The sequence below is a fragment of the Bufo bufo genome, chromosome 2 (assembly GCF_905171765.1).
Source record: "Bufo bufo chromosome 2, aBufBuf1.1, whole genome shotgun sequence".
Classification (NCBI taxonomy): Eukaryota; Metazoa; Chordata; class Amphibia; order Anura; family Bufonidae; genus Bufo; species Bufo bufo.
Window position 1 is genome coordinate 580,384,652 of NC_053390.1, and position 20,351 is coordinate 580,405,002.

General features: G+C 43.7%; 1 protein-coding gene across 1 annotated transcript in view; it reads right to left on the reverse strand.

Annotated features, from left to right (window-relative positions):
* BDH2 (3-hydroxybutyrate dehydrogenase 2) overlaps positions 1-20,351 on the reverse strand; it is a 59,215-nt gene that overhangs the window by 17,929 nt on the left and 20,935 nt on the right. Inside the window, exons 6-9 of the mRNA XM_040418229.1 lie at positions 17,734-17,794; positions 15,555-15,668; positions 7,354-7,412; positions 7,176-7,268 (exon numbers count right to left, since the gene is read on the reverse strand). Coding sequence (XP_040274163.1) covers positions 7,176-7,268; positions 7,354-7,412; positions 15,555-15,668; positions 17,734-17,794 — 327 coding nt within the window. The remainder of the gene's footprint in view (positions 1-7,175; positions 7,269-7,353; positions 7,413-15,554; positions 15,669-17,733; positions 17,795-20,351) is intronic.

Consider the following 20,351-nt stretch of genomic DNA (forward strand, 5'->3'; position numbering starts at 1 on the left):
ATGAGGCACCGCAGATGTCGTGGCAGCGATCCGGTGTGGAAATGAGGCAGCCAGCCGCAGGATGGTGGAGGAATAAGACGGGAGCTCAGCGAGGTGCGACTTCCTACATCGCCAGTCAGGCCACGCCCCCCCCCCCTCATAGGTTTTAAATCAAAGAAATAGGCCCTAGTCACAAGTGGGACCTTTGGGGCCCACTTTAGCTTTAGAGACTGGGTCCATCCGAGGATCCTCTGGTGGGCCAGTCTGACCCAGCCTTCTACCCTCTTTAGGAGCAGAACAATGAAAATAACAGAAGTCCCAGATCCAGCACATAATTGAACCTTACAGCGGACCCCATTGACTATAATAGGATCCATGAGGTTTCCATTTGTGAGTCATTTTACCAGACAAAGTAGTCCTGCATGCATTCGAAGTTATAACAAATTTTCCTCGCAGGAGCCCATACATTTGAATTACATTTATACAGCATTCAAACAAAGTTCTGAGCGAATTGACTTTGGATCTAGGATCTAAAGCTCGATTCGCCCAACACTAATTGAGAGCCTTTCCAGTATGCACATTCATACACAGATATAGCATAGAAAGAGCAGAGATTTAAGTGAATAAAATACAAATTATGCAGAATTTTTCCCCACAAAATGACATAACTTGTATTCCTTTAAATTTCTGCACTTCCTATGCCTAAATACATTGGTGGTCCATTTCAGCAACTGACCTCCATCTTTGTAGGACTGTGCATATAGGAAAGGCTCTGATTCATTCAATTAACAGGCTACAGTTGTGGGCATCACTTAATTTGTGTCTACAAAACTATATATCAATCTGTGCTGCTCCTTCTGCTCTATAACCTGTTGCCTACAGATAGAACTACACGTACAACGTCAACCCTTTAAGGGTCCGACACACCAACCCGGCACAAGATGACAGCAAGTAACTCCATAAACATACATTTCTTCACATACAATATTCTTTTTCAAGGTTGCTGGAAATTTTGACAGACTTTTCTTATTATGATATTAACCAAAATTATAATGGGCATAAAAAAATAAAATAAATAACCTCACACAGAAAAAAAATTCTGGTCACTGGAAACTTTTCTAAAAATGTTTTACCACATGTTCCAGGTTGTATAGAACAAACAACTCCAAAGTGGCGATATTTAATCATAAGTTCCTTTACAAGAACCCATAATAATTTCCAACAAATCTGAATTTCCACCCACTTCTCTCTTTATAACCACATGTGATCAACATAAAGCTATCATAAGGCTCCACAGAAAAACATAATGGATGTACTGCATCTTCATTAAAGAGGACCTTTCACTGATCCTGACATTGTGAACTAAGTATACAGACATGGAGAGCGGCGCCCGGGGATCTCACTGTACTTACTATTATCCCTGGGCGCCGCTCCGTTCTCCCGCTATGCCCTCCGGTATCTTCGGTCACTAAGTTATGGTAGGCGGAGTCTGCCCTTGTTCTGCTGTAGCGCTGGCCAATCGCAGCGCAGAGCTCACAGCCTGGGAGAAAAGAACCTCCCAGGCGCCCAGGGATAATAGTAAGTGCAGTGAGATCCCCGGGCGCTACGCTACATGTCTGTATAGTTAGTTCACAATGTCAGGATCAGTGAAAGGTCCTCTTTAAAGTTAAAGGGAGTCACATGATTGTCACTAATCTAACTAACAGCATTGTTGACGTATACTTTTTCTTTTATTTATTTTTTTACAACAGAACTGTGTGGTGAACATATGCCACTGTATGGCATCAATCTTAGGCTACTTTCACTCGCGTTTGGTGCGGATACGTCATGGATCTGCACAGATGGATCCGTTCAGATAATACAAACGTCTGCATCCGTTCAGAACTGATCAGTTTGTATTATCTGTAACATAGCCAAGACAGATCCGTCTTGAACACCAATGAAAGTCAATGGAGGACGGATCCGTTTTCTATTGTGCCAGATTGTGTCATAGAAAACGGTTTGGCTCAGTTTCGTCAGATAGACGCTGCTCGTTTTGGTGTCTGCCTCCAAAGGGGAATAGAGACAGAACAGAGCCAAACTGATGCTTTCTGAGCGGATCCTTTTCCATTCAGAATGCATTAGGGCAAAACTGATCCGTTTTGGACCGCTTGTGAGAGCCCTGAACGCATCTCACAAACGGAAAGCTAAAACGCCAGTGTGAAAAGTAGACTAAGGCATCCATTAAAGTATACATTTTTTTGTATACTTTAAACATATGTTAAAATAGGAATTTTCTCGCTCGTATCATTGGGGGACGCAGGAGACCATGGGACGTTCCAAAGCAGTACCATGGGGAGGGAATAAAAGACTAGAACAAATTTAAGGCCGGTCATAAGACCCCACACAGAAATGTGGGGAAAGGATGCACAGGAAACCTGAATAGGGCAGGAGGAGCATGAACCAGGAAGACCAGCCAGAGAGCGTAGAACGCACGGCGTCTTAGACTGGGCAAAAAGAGGAAACCTAGTTAAACGAAGCCCAAGGGCTCAAGAGGCTTCAGAAGATGTGCATAGCAGCACATAATGTCCACGAGAAGGATAAGCTTGTCTGACGACTGAAGATAATGTGCGGAAGGTAATTCCGGATAACGAGGACCACAGAATTGCTGTGGGGACCTGGACTGGAAACCCAGGATGTCTTGCATGGCAATAGGCCCCATGGAAAACCGAGGGGTGTCTACTCAACAGAAATGAACCTGTAGAATCTGGGTATGCACGAGACCTGGCGAACGAGCAACAGGAAAAGCCAGACACGATCTTACCCAATGTGTAAGCATCAGGATGGGATACTTTAACCCAGGAAAAAACTGGGAAAACTGGAAGGAATTACTGGGCAACTGGCAGAGAACTAGTCCTGTAGGGATCTCCCAGGTACGTGAGGAGACCCCTGTGGAACAATTTGTAAAAGAAAATAGCGAGTAGCCACTCCCTTGTAAAGAATCCAGCACGAGAAGAGACTAAAAAGTATGGAATATGATCACTCATCAAGACAGAGATATGGGATGGCCAAGGGGGACAAAAAGCCACAACGGGAACTAGTCATAGGAAGGAAATGAAAAACCATAGACAAATGGGGAGTAGACTGAAAGTTAAAGACTGTGTCCTGGGGATCAAAAGCATCCCAGCCATGCAGCAGAGAGCAAAGCGGCAGAAGAGTGCAGCAAAAACAACCTCCGCCACTAGACAAAAGGAAGACTGCAAGTGATGCTGGAACCCGGACCATATCATGACTGGCATTAGACAGCCTGAGGAAACTGAGCAACCGCTCTCTTAAAAGAGAGTATGCTACAATACATGAGAGAGAGCAAATACACTCGCCGGAATACACTCATGGAAGCCGATCCAAAAGGTAAGAATCGCAGCATACATCTCTGCTTAAAAAGGAAACGCCACCCAAGGTCAGGTATTGTGGAAGACAGATGCCCCCAGAGCCGTAGACGCTTGTCGTGAGACTTCTAACAAAAGAAGCTGCTTGACACTTCAAACTGCCTGGATCAGGCAGACCCAACTGCAGGCTGAAGAACAAAAATACAATAGTGATAGGTAGAAGTAAAGCTGACGCCAAAAACATCTGAGGTGTATAGATTCGTCAGAGACCATCTGCTGTCACCGTGTAGCGACTCTGCCTGAAGAGGACAATGCGGTCATCAGCGGAATGCACAGATTGGTCCGAGATAGGAGAAATACTTCTCCAGTAGAAAATGTGATGACTATGTCTGACGTCACAAAAACATCAGAAAATCTGGAAAAAATAGTGCAGGCATTCCAGAACAGTAAGAATCCAACCTCAGGAGTATGGGTACTGGGACAGGTAGACAGAAACATAATCTGGGGGGGGGGGGGGGGGGGCGGAATCAGTCGTCTTGCAGAGGGGCATAACGTAGAAAGGGTGTTGTGTTCCAGCAACAAAACATCTATTAGCATTGACAACATGGAACAGCACCATAGTCCTGTCCGGTGAGGGGGGGAAAAGCAGTTGATGCACATTATGTGCCCTGAATAGGTGTGTCCCCTACATAAGGACATGTCAAATCTATTACTCATCTCTTAAAAGAGGCAGTGTTGATGGTGTCACAGCATCAACAATTAGCGCCAATGTCCCACTTGAAATAAGAACCTTGTGGTTGACCAATGTCATAGAAACAAGAGGGTTATGCTAACCAGGGAGAACCCCACAAAAGTGTGCACCAGAAGTGAATGGTTCATCAGCTATAGCATGCATACTAATGCAAATACCTGGTCAGAGAATGGAAGTACTGCAGATGACCTTGTCATCAGGAATGAGTGGACGAATCAGCTAAAACTGCAAGTGCCAGCATAAAGACCCCCCCTATTGGTGCAATGGCATCCATTGGTCGCGTAAAATGCGCCGGAGATCCACCTGAGAGGGAATGTAGACACAACCACCACACCCAAGACCAGTGTGAGGGTTTCACCTATAGAAGGAGAGAAGCGGTAGAAGCTACAGCATACAGAGCCAGTGCCGAAACATGGAACGGAACAGAAGGCAATGTGGTAGAAACCACAGAACCATATTCAGTGCAAATGCAAGGAGAGAGGAAGAAAGCAACACGGATGCCACCATGGCTTGCAGGGGGAACGTAAGCCCTGAGCCGGAAAAGGGAACCACACAGTGGTAGACAAGGCACTTAGGGCTAAGGAAAATTCTCCACCTGAGAATGACAGGAGTAGCCACAGGAACTAGTGCTGGCACAATACTCCACCTGGGGATGAGGTTATACCGTAGAATCCATAGTATACAGTGATAACACCATACTCCACCTGATGAGGAGACCATACAGAAGGTGCTATGGTATGTATTACTAAAGCAAATACTCCACCCAAGGTGGAGACTGTTCAGTAGGAGCCATGGCATGGAGTGCTAACACACATCCTTCCCCCGAGAAAAATCCCATACAGATAGTAACCACCGAAACAAGAACTAGCGCAATACCTGAAGGCCATACAGTAGTAGTCACGATATGTAGCACTAGCGCAAGACCGGCGTCAGCACCCGGCATACCAGGGCAAGTGACGGGGCCCACAGCTCCGGCAGGGGCCCACAGCACAGCTGCCAGAGGCCAGAAGCAATGAGCGCTTCCATCAATACAGATGGAAGCTCTCATTGCTGGAGCGCAGGAAGCTGGGTCCTGTCACTCACCGTTCAGCTCCCCGTGCTCCTCCCCTCCTTCAGGCCAGCCACACTCTGAACGGTAAAAGCAGGAAGACTTCTCCCTGCTCCACCATTCAGCCTGCAGGCACGGATCGCGCTGCCGACCTGTGTGGGCGGAGCCTTCAGCCCGGTAATCTGCATAAGGTCCGCCCACACAGTGCTGCAAAGCGATCTGTGCCGGCAGGAAAGAGAGGACTGTGAGCTTCAGGAACGGGACAAAGTGAGTAGTTACTGTGCTTCTTTTTTTTGTTTTTTTTTAATACAGAGTGGGCACAGAGGGCTTTATTACTATGAAGGGGGCACAGAGGGCTTTATTACTATGAAGGGGGCACAGAGGACTTTGTTACTATGGAGGGGGCACAGAGGGCATTTCTACTATGGAGGGGGCACAGAGCCAGAGGCATTACTACTATGGAGGGGGCACAGTGGGCATTATTACTGTGAAGGGGGCACAATGGGGATTTCTACTATGAAGGGGGCACAATGGGGATTTCTACTATAAAGGGGGCACAATGGGGATTTCTACTATGAAGGGGGCACAATGGGGATTATTACTGTGAAAGGGGCACAGAGAGGGCATAACTACTGTGAGAGGGCACAATGTGGGCATAACTACTGTGAGCGGCCACACATCTGTACAAAACTACTGTGAAGGTTGTACTATAGGGGCAATACTACTGTGAGGGGGTACAAATTTTTTCAAAGTATTGGAGGGGTACTAGAGAGAGAACCCGCCCTGGGTTCCAAACACCGTAGGCACGCCACTGAAGCAGGGAACTATTTGCTCCCCGCTCCACCATTGAGCTGCCAGAGTTGATCTGTGTAGGAGGAGGAGCGGGACAGGCTGGGAATCAGCCTCTGCTCCTCCTACACAGCAGCGAGATGTGTTACAGTATTCTGCTGCTGCTGATGGGGAGCGCAGATCATGGGAGGAGCCAGGTGACAAAGGCGAGGAGTATTTATTGTTTGTTTTTTCAAACCTCTTCCTGTGAAGGGGGCACATCTGGGCAAAACCACTGTGAAGCGGGCACACATCTTGGCATATTAACTGTGAGGGGGAACATATTTTGGGATATCTACTGTGAAGGGGGCACATATCTTGGCATATGTACTGTGAGGGGGCACATATCTTGGCATATCTACTGTGAGGGGGCACATATCTTGGGATATCTACTATGAAGGGGGCACATATCTTGGCATATCTACTGTGTGGGGGGGCACATATCTTGGCATATCTACTGTGTGGGGGGGGGGGCACATCTTGGCATATCTACTGAGATGCCATGGTAACCCATCTGCACCCCACAATCATCCTTTCCCTCTGTCAAGCTCCTTAGATGCTGTGGCTAATAAAGACCATGGCATCTAAGGGGTTTACAGGTCAGGATCCAAGGTTTCTCTGATCCTAGCCTTTACAGCAGGAGCCTGGCTATCAATTACCACGGGGCTCCTGCTGTTGAACATCATGATGTAACTGTAAGTCATGGTGCCTTAGTGTATGGCACATTTAAGTCATAGTGCGTTAAGAGGTTAAACACAATGACAGCTGTATACATCTGTATGCAGTTACCACCTCCTCCTTCTTGTGGCTATAGTTCAGTGTCAGGACCCCGTGCATCACAAGCCTCCAAGAAGTTGTGTGCCGTGCCTCCATCATAAGTACAGCACAGACAAGGGCATTCTTTATGACCCCCTAGAAACAGCAAGACCTACAGAATGCAAATACAACGGAGAGAACTGGCACCAGGATGCCCGCTGCCAGTAACTGCTATTTACCACCTGGCTCCTACTGGCCTCCGAATTTAGAGGGTTTCAATGTTTTTTGACTTTCATAATGAGAGGAGTATAAGCTGAACGGGGTCTGATTCCATAGTCCAATCTTCAGGCATCTCTTGTTAGACAATATGGACCAATAGCTCCAAAAAAATAGGAAGTCTATTTTCACAGCTGTATAGATCTAGAAACATGACTTAAGGACTTACTTCATCAGAAGCGAGGTATACGCACAGATGGGCAACTTCTTCTGCTGTGGCCATTCTTCCAGTCTTTTGTCTCGCAAGAAAATCCTTTAAAGCCTGGTCGAATGACGGGAACATGATGAGATAGCATCGACACATCTAGCACTGCAGCTAGAAATAACAGACTATTTCATGTCCTTACCTGTTCAGGGTTTGGTCTGGCTTGGATCCTCTCTCTCAAAGAAGGTGTATCCACGGTTCCTAAATATATATACCTATATATTAATGCTCATGTTTGAAGCATTATAATTCTCAGATTATGATGTCATCATTTTAGGCTCCTTCGCAATAACAGGATTCACATAATTACACAGAAAGTAGCAACACTGTTAAAGTCTTAATCCAGCTTTGGTAACAATTTTATAAAAACAATAGTAGATGGGCACTCTAATATCCAGAACCACCGAGTAATTTGTTCATAATATTTAATCCGAGTAAAACAAATAATAGCAATATCATAAAATACAATCAATGAATCCAATATCTAAAATAGGCCTACAAACAAAATATGAACAATCTTATATTAATTCTAATAGCCGCTATAGATGGGGTAGATAAAACTAGTAATAAGCTGCCACCAGAACAATCTCCGGTTACAATGGTTGAATAAGTCGGGCGGGTAATAGGCACCTGCAAATAATCCCCAAGTGATGTGTTACACAAAGAAATATATAAACGTGAAGTGCAATATAATGCAATAATCCAAGTGCAATATAATACAAATAAAACCAGGAAAAGGGGGTATAATAGAAATAAATAAAAATTATAAGATGCTGGTGATCACTTTTCCGTGAAAAAAGAGACAAAAAAGTAATTTTAGATTGTGCAATGTTGCTGTATATGAATAGGTGATAGTCAATCACTATTTAAAGTGCATATGCTGCCCGTATTCAACAAGATTTTGTAGTGGCTACTCCACAACTGTAGCTAATACCTCCGGGTATAGCTATTTTGTTCCAATGGTCTGGTCAGTGTTAAATGCTCTCCATAATCAACCAGAGAAAATGCAGAGAAAATAAAATGTCAATTATTTAACAATCGCTGCACCTTGTAGTAGTACTCACGCTTGATGGTATATTCCGATCTGTAGCGTGGCTGTAAGAAGGCTTACCTCACGTATGATATAAGGAGGTACCTTGCTAGTATGTCTTGACTCTATGGTCCGTTTTCGCTGTTAACCGCAGTTGTCCAGAGCTGACCGTGGTTCCCAGGTCTCACTCTGATTGAATCAAGGGCAGAATCTGGATGCGTCTGCACTGGGCGTTTCTCACTGCTCCATGTGGTTGGTTTAATTACTCCAGCTGATTTCTGCTATCCATGTGTTACCAGACTATGGCCAGTAGATCTGGTATTAGTTTGGTGGAAGCGCTTTTTCTAGATATCAATCATCATATTGAAAATCTAGTTCTGCCGGTTTTCTGCCAGGATTAGTTTCTTATCCGTCCACGCCAGACGCGTTTCGAAGGTTGGACTACCTTCTTCCTCAGTGGCTTTGGTAAGAACTGCCTGGATATCCGGCTTTTATTCCTCTGGCTATCAAAGAGGGTTGTTTATTAACCCTGGAGTGGATCTTGTGGATCTGGTAGTCATTTAGTCATATAGTTTTTTCAATATGGTTCCTATGCGGTTTTTTATGCGGTTTTTTATAAAAAACCGCATAGGAACCATATTGAAAAAACTATATGACTAAATGACTACCAGATCCACAAGATCCACTCCAGGGTTAATAAACAACCCTCTTTGATAGCCAGAGGAATAAAAGCCGGATATCCAGGCAGTTCTTACCAAAGCCACTGAGGAAGAAGGTAGTCCAACCTTCGAAACGCGTCTGGCGTGGACGGATAAGAAACTAATCCTGGCAGAAAACCGGCAGAACTAGATTTTCAATATGATGATTGATATCTAGAAAAAGCGCTTCCACCAAACTAATACCAGATCTAATGGCCATAGTCTGGTAACACATGGATAGCAGAAATCAGCTGGAGTAATTAAACCAACCACATGGAGCAGTGAGAAACGCCCAGTGCAGACGCATCCAGATTCTGCCCTTGATTCAATCAGAGTGAGACCTGGGAACCACGGTCAGCTCTGGACAACTGCGGTTAACAGCGAAAACGGACCATAGAGTCAAGACATACTAGCAAGGTACCTCCTTATATCATACGTGAGGTAAGCCTTCTTACAGCCACGCTACAGATCGGAATATACCATCAAGCGTGAGTACTACTACAAGGTGCAGCGATTGTTAAATAATTGACATTTTATTTTCTCTGCATTTTCTCTGGTTGATTATGGAGAGCATTTAACACTGACCAGACCATTGGAACAAAATAGCTATACCCGGAGGTATTAGCTACAGTTGTGGAGTAGCCACTACAAAATCTTGTTGAATACGGGCAGCATATGCACTTTAAATAGTGATTGACTATCACCTATTCATATACAGCAACATTGCACAATCTAAAATTACTTTTTTGTCTCTTTTTTCACGGAAAAGTGATCACCAGCATCTTATAATTTTTATTTATTTCTATTATACCCCCTTTTCCTGGTTTTATTTGTATTATATTGCACTTGGATTATTGCATTATATTGCACTTCACGTTTATATATTTCTTTGTGTAACACATCACTTGGGGATTATTTGCAGGTGCCTATTACCCGCCCGACTTATTCAACCATTGTAACCGGAGATTGTTCTGGTGGCAGCTTATTACTAGTTTTATCTACCCCATCTATAGCGGCTATTAGAATTAATATAAGATTGTTCATATTTTGTTTGTAGGCCTATTTTAGATATTGGATTCATTGATTGTATTTTATGATATTGCTATTATTTGTTTTACTCGGATTAAATATTATGAACAAATTACTCGGTGGTTCTGGATATTAGAGTGCCCATCTACTATTGTTATAATATTTTGGTGCTTTGAGTGCGACATCAGATAGGTGCACCTGACCATCTCAAACCAGGAGGCAGAGCCGTCCTTTATCTTGATTTTATTGAACAATTTTATAAAGCATCAGAGGACACAGTCCATATTTGCCCCGTGAATGAGTAGTGACTGAGCTTTTTATTTCAATCTGGCCCCATGAACAGGAAGCATTTAGGTTGCCCACATAGCACCCACTTCTCGGCCTGTTATAGACCAGCGATATGTGTATAAAACATTAATGTTAAATGCAATTTTCTAATATACTTTGTGCTTCAATTCTTCATATTTTCCAAGACCTCTGCTTGCTGACAGTGAGCCAAATAAGGCTACTTTCACACTTGCGTTAGGAGCGGATCCGTCTGGTGTCTGTACAGACGGATCCGCTCCTATAATGCAAACGCTTGCATGCGTTCAGAACGGATCCGTTTGCATAACTGTTCATTTCAGATCTGATTTTTCACTTCGGAAAACTCAGATCCGACAGTATATTCTAAACACAGAAGCGTTCCCATGGTGATGGGGACGCTTCATGTTAGAATATACTGAGAACTGTGTACATGACTGCAGATGCTGCCAGGCAGCAGGGGGCAGACCCCCACCCCCCCTCCTGTATTTAACTTATTGGTGGCCAGTGCGGCCCCCCTCCCTCCCCAGTATTAATTGTAACCAGTGCGGCCCCCCTCCCTCTATATTCATCGGTGGCCAGAGCGGATTCCCAGTATAAAAAATATGACCAGTGCGGCCTCCCCCTCCCTCCCTCCCTCCCCAGTATTAAACATGACCAGTGCGGCCTCCCCCTCCCTCTATATTTATTGGTGGCCAGTGCAGATTCCAAGTATGGCCTCCCCAGTGCGGCCTCCCCTCTCCCCCCCCCTAATTAAAATCACACACCCCCCCCATCATTAGTGGCAGCGGAGAGTACCGATCGGAGTCCCAGTTTAAATCGCTGGGGCTCCGATCGGTTACCATGGCAACCAAGACGCTATTGCAGTCTTGGCTGCCATGGTTACTTAGCAATAAATACAAGCATTATACTTACCTGAAGAGCTGCGATGCGTGTCCGGCCGGGAGCTCCTCCTACTGGTAAGTGACAAGTCTGTGCAATAGGCAATGCGCCGCACAGACCTTTCACTTACCAGTAGGAGGAGCTCCCGGCCGGACACACATCGCAGCTCTTCAGGTAAGTATAATGCTTGTATTTATTGCTAAGTAACCATGGCAGCCAAGACTGCAATAGCGTCTTGGTTGCCATGGTAACCGATCGGAGCCCCAGCGATTTAAACTGGGACTCCGATCGGTACTCTCCGCTGCCACCAATGATGGGGTGGGGGGGGGTGTGTGATTTTAATTAGGGGGGGGGGGGGAGAGGGGAGGCCGCACTGGGGAGGCCATACTTGGAATGCGCACTGGCCACCAATAAATATAGAGGGAGGGGGAGGCCGCACTGGTCATATTTAATACTGGGGAGGGAGGGAGGGGGAGGCCGCACTGGTCATATTTAATACTGGGAATCCGCACTGGCCACCGATGAATATAGAGGGAGGGGGGCCGCACTGGTTACAATTAATACTGGGGAGGGAGGGGGGCCGCACTGGCCACCAATAAGTTAATTACAGGAGGGGGGGGTCTGCCCCCTGCTGCCTGGCAGCATCTGCCAGGCAGCAGGGGGCAGTCATGTACACAGTTCTCAGTATATTCTAACTTGAAGCGTCTCCATCACCATGGGAACGCCTCTGTGTTAGAATATACTGTCGGATCGGAGTTTTACGATGTAACTCAAATCCGATGGTATATTCTAACATAGAGGCGTTCCCATGGTGATGGGGACGCTTCAAGTTAAAATATACCATCGGATCGGAGAAAACTCTGATCTGATGGTATATTAATAGGGACTCCTGACTTTACATTGAAAGTCAATGGGGGACGGATCCGTTTGAAATTGCACCATATTGTGTCAACGTCAAACGGATCCGTCCCCATTGACTTGCATTGTAAGTCTGGACGGATCCGTTTGGCTCCGCACGGCCAGGCGGACACGAAAACGCTGCAAGCTGCGTTCGGGTGTCCGCCTGCTGAGCGGAGCGGAGGCCAAACTGATGCATTCTGAGCGGATCCGCATCCATTCAGAATGCATTAGGGCTGTACGGATCCGTTCGGGGCCGCTTGTGAGAGCCTTCAAACGGAACTCACAAGCGGAGCCCCGAACGCTAGTGTGAAAGTAGCCTAAGGCAGCAGCCCAAATGTCTCCCCTGAACTGAACACTGGGCTGCATAAACTGATAAACTCTAACCTGTGTAATGTCTCATAAATACAATGCCCAGTAGTGTATATCTTCTGAAGCATAAAGAAAGCCGGCAGAAAATTTCTTGAAAGTGGAAACTCTGCCTTAAGATTAGATTTACAGACAGCACCTCTGTGTACAGACAACACAGGATCATCCATTCACAATGGGTGATTTCACAGCTTATCTGCTCCCTCCTGACCTCTGCACAGGTCACAGAGCATGCCTAGAAAACTCTCTCATAGAAGTCAAAGAGGTCGTCTTCTGACCATTGTGTCTATGGGGCTGCCATAAAGCAACGTCTCTAACAGCTCTCCCATGTGCCGGGCTCCTCATAGGTAATATACTTACCCCGTTCCTTCTTCCTGTACACGGATGAAAACATCCGGTGCTGGGGGAAGGAGCAGCCAATGGCAGGCGGGGACGAGCTTCCCTAGCGTCACCAGAGACGTTGGATAAGCCCTTTAATGATTTCTAAATGCTGTTAAGAACAACTCAGGCAAGATGGCCGCTCCCATAATCATGTTCAGGAAATAGAATTTAAAAAAAATTTACAATCAGAAAATAAAAACTGATTACAAAAATAGGAGATGTGTAAGTATCTGGTTTTAACTGGCAGAGTTTGGTGTCACATTTCCTTTATATAGCGGATGCTGTAGTCCCATTTACCCTGACACACAGAATCTAGATGGATGTTCCCTTTTTCTTTTCAGTTTTTTCATGTAGGTATGGAGGATAAAGTGTATGGACATTTAAAAAGTGTCACTAACTTTTCCAAAAACTTTTGATACATCATAGAGACATATAAAAAGTTTTGGTCGATGGGGGGCTGAATGCTGAGATCCAACTGATCTCTAGAATTAGGGGAAAGAAACGCTGCTGAGGACAGAATCGAGACAGGCCCATAGACGTCTATGGAGCTTGTCTCGTGCAGCGAGAAGAGAGAGCGTCATATGCACGCACTTCTCTCCCTTCGTTCAAGATGTGTGGTTCTCAGCACTCAGGCTGCCACCGATCATAACTTTTGATATGACATATTTTTGAAAAGTTAGTGACTAATAATATGCTAATGCTCCTTCGGTTATCTGTAACGCGTGTATAGTGTATGTTTACCTTGTATCACTCACTTCCTCTACACTGTAATTCTGTTAATAAAATAGAGATCTTGAAAATAGTGAGGAATCCATTCACAAATTATATTAGAGAGTTGCAGAACTCTTTATTGTGCCATGGACAACCCGATCATGGCAGATCCCCTTTAAAAGAGTCCCATGAAAAAGTAGCCTGCTTCCAATATCTCCAAATCAAACTGCCTAATAGTAAATCAGTCTTAGTTTCCCATAGCAACCAATCAGAGCTCAGCTTTCAGTTCCTACAGGGCTATGAAAAAAATGAAAGCTGAGCTCTGATTGGTTGCTATGGACAACTAAGACAGAGTCACTTTTAGGCAGCTTGATTTGGAGATATTGGAGGCGGGCTATTTTTTCAAGGGCCACCCTGCAATTCAAAGATTCTTGACAGAGGTCACATATTTCCTGTGTGAGTGTCCCAGTAAGACCACCCGGTGGGTTTCCTGCCTGAAGTGCTGGAGGATGACGAGTGGCAGTATCATGTGTCTCTACTGTGGAAGGCTAGAAGAACTCCTTGCCTCTCTTTGTGGACGAATTTAGTTAAACCCTTCATGAAGCAGCCTTTTCATTTGTTACTCCATGCCTTTCAGGGGCTGTAACTTTTAACTACTTTTCTGTTCACATAGCTAAATCTGGCTTGTTTTTTGTGGAAAAGTTGTAGTTTCTAATGTCACTACTTAATATTCCATGAGATGTAGTTTTAATACGTAAAAAAAAAAAAAAAAAGAAAAAATGCCATTGCCTTTTGCTGACCCCCATAACTTTTTTATATTTATATCTAGGGAGCTTTGCAAAGGCTCATTTTTTCTTTCGGCTACCATATTCAACATAACGGATAAAAAAGGTTTACATTTTAATATTCAGACATTTGTGGACCCTGCAATACCAATGATCTTTTTTAGGTCCCCCTACTGGACTTCAACATGCAATCATTAGATCACTTACAGGAAGCATAGGATAGGAACTTTACTATGGCAGCCTATGGAGCCTTCAGAACCCCTAGGCTGCCATAGCAACTAAATGGCTCCTACATAGTGTTGAGCGAACTTGTGTTTTAAGTCTGGCGTCTAACGTTCGGGTTATCGAAGAATCGCGTTATGGATTCTAAATTCCGTTATGGTCGTGGTAGCGGAATCCATAACACGATACTTCGATAACCCGAACCAGAATTTTAACCGAACTTAAAACACAAGTTAGCTCAACACTACTCCTGCGATATCATCAAGGGGGGAGCCACTTGGTCACGGGGAGCACTGTGCTTCCAACAACTGATGAGATGCCATGATTGCAATTGGCCACAGCACCTGAGGGGTTAAAAGACACCTCTGATCATAGACTCTGTTTAAAACAGCATGCACATGGCATCTATGTTGCCCACTGAGCAGGCGCCACCTTTAACGACCTGACATCTGCTGTACATGTACGGTGGATGTCGGGGCAGCGTTAATACCGTAGTCCCTTATAACCATTGTGTTGACAAAGGCAGTGGTTGTCCCCTGTTGTGGAGACCGTGGTGCACTTCTCTACTTACACTATGAAATGCTACTTTGTTATTCAACTCTTTGAACTTATTCAATAGATACAACTCTGTATGCAGTTTGGTTGGATGTAGAATAGGTGCCCTCTGGTCTATGTGTATGTAATATATACCATGTATGGATCAATTGTTGTGGTTGAGATATGTTGTATACCTTTTTTGTATACTGAATGCTCTGAATTCACTTTAGTATGTTACTTTGTATTCTATGTGTCACTGTATGCTGTTCATTTTACTGACGTAGAAGGAAAAAAATTCTAACAATGTATATGTGTGCTTGCTATATGTTTCAATAAAAGAGTTTAAACAGAACAGGCAATGCTAATCTGGCCTCAAACGGTCACAAAGCTCTTATAGCTAATACAGGTCATTAGAGAAGAATGCAAAATAACACAGCAATACACCATTTTTGTATGTATGACTGAAAACCCTATATATTTCATTCTGTACTTCACTTACCTGGACATATGCAGTTGCACCGAATCCCTTGCTCAATGAAATCTGCAGCAACAGATTTTGTCAGACCAATGACTGCGGCCTTTGAAGTGCTATATACACATCTGTTTACTACTCCTGGAAGGAAAAGAGTAATACAAATATAGTAACTAAAGGCACAGTGTAAAGTACTGCATACATAAAATACAATACTAGTACATAAGCTCCTCTCCTACTACACAGACTGTGTGCATCTACTGCTCACTTTTTTTTACTAATGTCAGACTGCTGCTGTATTCGGGGATACTATTTCTCCTTATGGAGAGCACCTAGTAGGCCTAAGGAATCTTATAGGCAAGGCAAGGCACTTTTGGGGGGGGGGTATGCAAATTAGCTATTTTTCTAGAAAAGAAAGCTGTACCTCTAGTGCCACCAATGTAAGGTAGCTATCCTATAAGTCATTGCTCGATGAGGTACTGGCTTAGCTATAATCCAAGTTATGTCTTAAAAGGGTTCTGCAGTTTGTTTTAACTGATGATCTATCCTCTGGATAGATCATCAGCATCTGACTTGAATGGAGCTTAGCTCCGCCCAGGCCAGTTGATACTAGTCGTGACGTCACTGGGCCAGCGGTAAACAGTGAGAAGGCCGCGGCGCTGCTGGAGCGCCGCTGCCTTCTCAAACAGCTGATCGCGGGGGTTCCGGGTTTTGGACCCCTGCCGATTAGATGCTGATGATCTATCCAGAGGATAGATCATCAGTTAAAACAGACTGTTGAACCTCTTTAAGGCCTGTTTAAAAGGTTGAGCATTGGCTTCTAGGATGGCTACATCTGGTGGTATTATAGACACAGCTTTCTTTTCTTTTTTGGGAAGAGAGCTAACTTGCATACCTTTTTCTCAGAAGGGCATTGTGTCTGGGCTATAAGACTCTTTACACCTACTAGGTACCCCCCTCTAAACCTGACAAAGGGCTCTCACCCAGTCAGTTCCTTCTGCTCTGCAATAATGAGTGGCAATCATCCTGAAACAGCTGTCTCCAGATGAGGTGCTGGCTTAGTTGTTTTCCAAGTCATGTCTCAAGCACTGTTTAAAAGGTCAAATATTGAGTTATAGTATATAGCTATATTATATCTGGTGTCATCAGAGGTTCAGCTTTCTCTTTTGGAGAGCTAATATACATACTGCAAGTACTGTAATGTTCAAAGGAGTTCAAGAACCTCATACAGAGACTACAGCAGAAGGATAGAATGAGTGATCAATGATTTCAGCACTAAGCTAAGCAAGTCAGTAGCTTTATATTCAGATTATTCACTATATATAGGCTGCAAGAATTTTACAGTAAAGTTCCAGCCGAGGTCTAAAGCAAATATATTCACTATGCGGGGGTCATGCTTGCTGGCTATGTTCAATAAGGACACAGCTATGATCAGTTTTAGCAGCTCAGCTACCGACAAAACCACCGTCATATAAGTGGCTTGAGCTGCTGTATCCAGCTTTATGCAGCAGCCCTGTGTGCTCAGATTGCTGAATATAAGCACAAGCTCACCAGGATGATAACGGAGAGGATTTCTCTTACTGAATTATTGAACAAAACCAACGGTGAGAAATAGGTTATTAAGGCTAGTTTCTCACCTCCGGTGTGAAACTCCGGCATGCTGTTCCGACAGACAAACGGAGAATCGTCCGGACACAAACCGCAGCATGCAGCGGTCTGGCCGACTCCCCACTTGTCTTTCAGAACAGCGTACGGCAGCTCTCCGCCTCACCCTATGAGGCCAGCGGACATTCCGTCCCCATCTGGCATTGCCGGATCCGGTGAACTCCGGGAGGCTGTTCTCTGCCGGAATTCACACCAGAGGTGTGAAGGTAGCCTAACAGTTTTTTGGCATATATAAGTAACTTAATCAGAAATGTCACACTGTGTTACTGCACCTATTCATTTCATTAGGTCAGAAATCTAGGCTACACGTGGCAGCTGATGAAGCAGATTTGTGGTATTCTGGCCATTGATTTTAAATAGCTCAGCCACGTTATGTAGTACAGAGATAGCTTTATATATCTGGCATTTGATTTTCCCCCATAAACATCAAATCTACATGTAGAATAAAACAGTTAATGCATCTGGATTTCCAGACACCACAAAAACTCATAAGTAAAACATACATCATATACAGTATTAACTGTATATTAATCATGTATACCTTTAATACTGGAGGCTACAGAAGACATGTTGATAATATTTCCGGATTTTTGAGCAAGCATCTGGAAAACATTAATAATCACAGTCATGTAGTGTCCGATATAATTGCTTCTAACTGCTATATAGTATTGATAACCATCTCCGGATTAGAGAAGGTGTTGGCAAAATGCCTGGGGAAAAAAACAACAAGAGCTACAGAATGCTGTGTTTTTTTAAAATTTTATTTAAAAAAAGCCAGAAAGATAAAACAAACCACCTAATTAACAAACATGCTTGTGTTTCACATTCCCATGAACCTTCACCCAAAATCTGGAGCTGGTGTTTTTACAGCAAAAAAAAAAAAATGCCTCTAAAATGCAAAACTGCGGAAAAATGCCAGCAAAAACCTATGTGTGAAAGCAAGCACTCTAAGGGTCCATACCGCTTACGGTATTTCTGGCCACTTGTGGTTTTTTCCAATTTTTTTTTTTGCAAACAGCGTGACTTACCACTAACGTTTTCTTCATGGCATTTTTCCTTACATAGAAGGTATAGGCAAAATGCTTAAAAAAAAGGTGTGAAGGTAGCCCAACAGTTTTTTACCATATATAAGTAACTTAAATCAGAAATGTCACACTGTGTTACTGCACCTATTCATTTCATTAGGTCAGTTTTTTTAGATAGGGACATGAAAAAAATAAGAATCTCACCAAAAATCCTTAAAAAATATGTTTAACATAAAATCTTGATTTAAACACCAAAATCCTTAGGCCAAACACAGATGAACGAGTTCAGTGCGAAAAACTCTCTGTGTGTGGCAGTGCAAGTTCCCTTTCCGAACTCTTTTCCCTCTGACGGTGTCGCACGGCATTACAATGCTTTATAATGCTGTGTGACCACATAATGCAGTCAGTCTAATGTGACAGATTCCAGGTCTCTAAGGGTCACACAGAATTAAAAATGTATCACACCTACAATCCACAATTCTGGCTTTATCAAGGCTCAAAATGGTATTTTTGAAATGTTTTGAGTTTATTTGTGCAAAAATGTGCAACTATGCAATATTACACTACTCAATCTGGTTTTGAAACGTGGGTGTGGTTAGCCAAGTGAAGTAGTTTCACTTCAGATTTATCACTGCAACTTTTTTTTTAACACCTTTACTAACAGCGGCGTACATGTATGGCGCTAGAGCGATGGGCAAACATGGTGCCCGCTCGCGTATGCAGCGGGCGCTATGGCCAGCGGGTCTATGCTGTTTCAAACAGCGGAGACCCGCGGCTACTGACTACGACTGGCAATATTGAAGATCATGGTCATTAAAGCCTTTAGATGCATTGATCAAGAAGGCATCTAAAGGGTGAAAAACCCGGAAGCGTTGTTCCGTTTCCGTTATGCAGGAGAGGACTCCAGCATACTGGAAAAGAGACGCATCCGTTATGCAGCCCATAGACTTCTATTATGACAGAATGAATAACGGAATGCTTCTAAAGGTATTGTTATGCATTCCGTCATGGAATTGCGTTATGGTCCCTGGTAACGGAATCCATAACGCAATTTAGTAAATACCACAACACAAAGCGAAAACTAAATTCAAAATATGAAATTTGCTCATCCCTAGTTGTAATCATACTGAACCAGAGTATGAAGGGCACAGGTCAGTTTTGCCGCAAAGGGAACGCCATAGGAACAAAACCCGTAAAATGGTTGAGGAATTGCGTTTTTTTCTCCAATTCCACCCTATTTGGATATTTTTTTCCCGCTTCTCACTACACTGTATGCCTTATTGAAAGGTGGCATTAGAAAGTACAACTTGTCCTGCAAAAAATAAGCCTTCATATGGATACGTGAGCGGAAAAATTAAAAAGTTATAGCTCAAGAAAGATAGGGAAGAAAAATTTTAACGCAAAAACGAAAAAAAAACTTCTGTATCCTAAGGGTTACAAGTGACAAACTGGCTCCAGTAGGGAAGTGGTTCAGAAAAACTGGGAGTAGCATTTCTAGATAAGTGTTAAGTTTAAAGATTATTGGTATATTTAAAAGGTATTGTTCAGAGTGCTATATTGAATGTTAAAGATGGTGTTTTATGTTTGATTCCGCTACCATAATCATGAGATGTAATTTTTAATATTATATTAATATAAGAGGATTATTTTTAAAAGGGAACAGAGTTGTGCTCAGTTATTTAGTTGGTATACTAACTTATTTCGAGTAGTTCAGTAAGGTAATGGTGTTTCTGTATAGTGGATATAATATAGTATTGATAATGGAGTGTTACGCAATTTTCCGTACAGGATTAATACATTTACCCATAAGACGCACCTAGGTTTTAGAGGAGGACTATAAGAAAAAAATATTTTTCATTAGACCTCAGATCAGACCACCAATCAGACCCCAAATATTAATCAGACCTCAGCTCACAGCCCCAATCAGATCCCCAATGTTAATAAGACCTCAGATCAGACCCCAATGTGAATGACCCCCAATCAGACCTCAGAGCAGAGCCCAATATAAAGAAGACCCCCAATCAGACCTCAGATGAGACCCCCATGCCTCATATCAGTCCCAAGCCATATGTGATTAGACCCCAGCCATAATTCAGCAGCACCCAGCCATATAATGAACCCCTAGTCATATAAT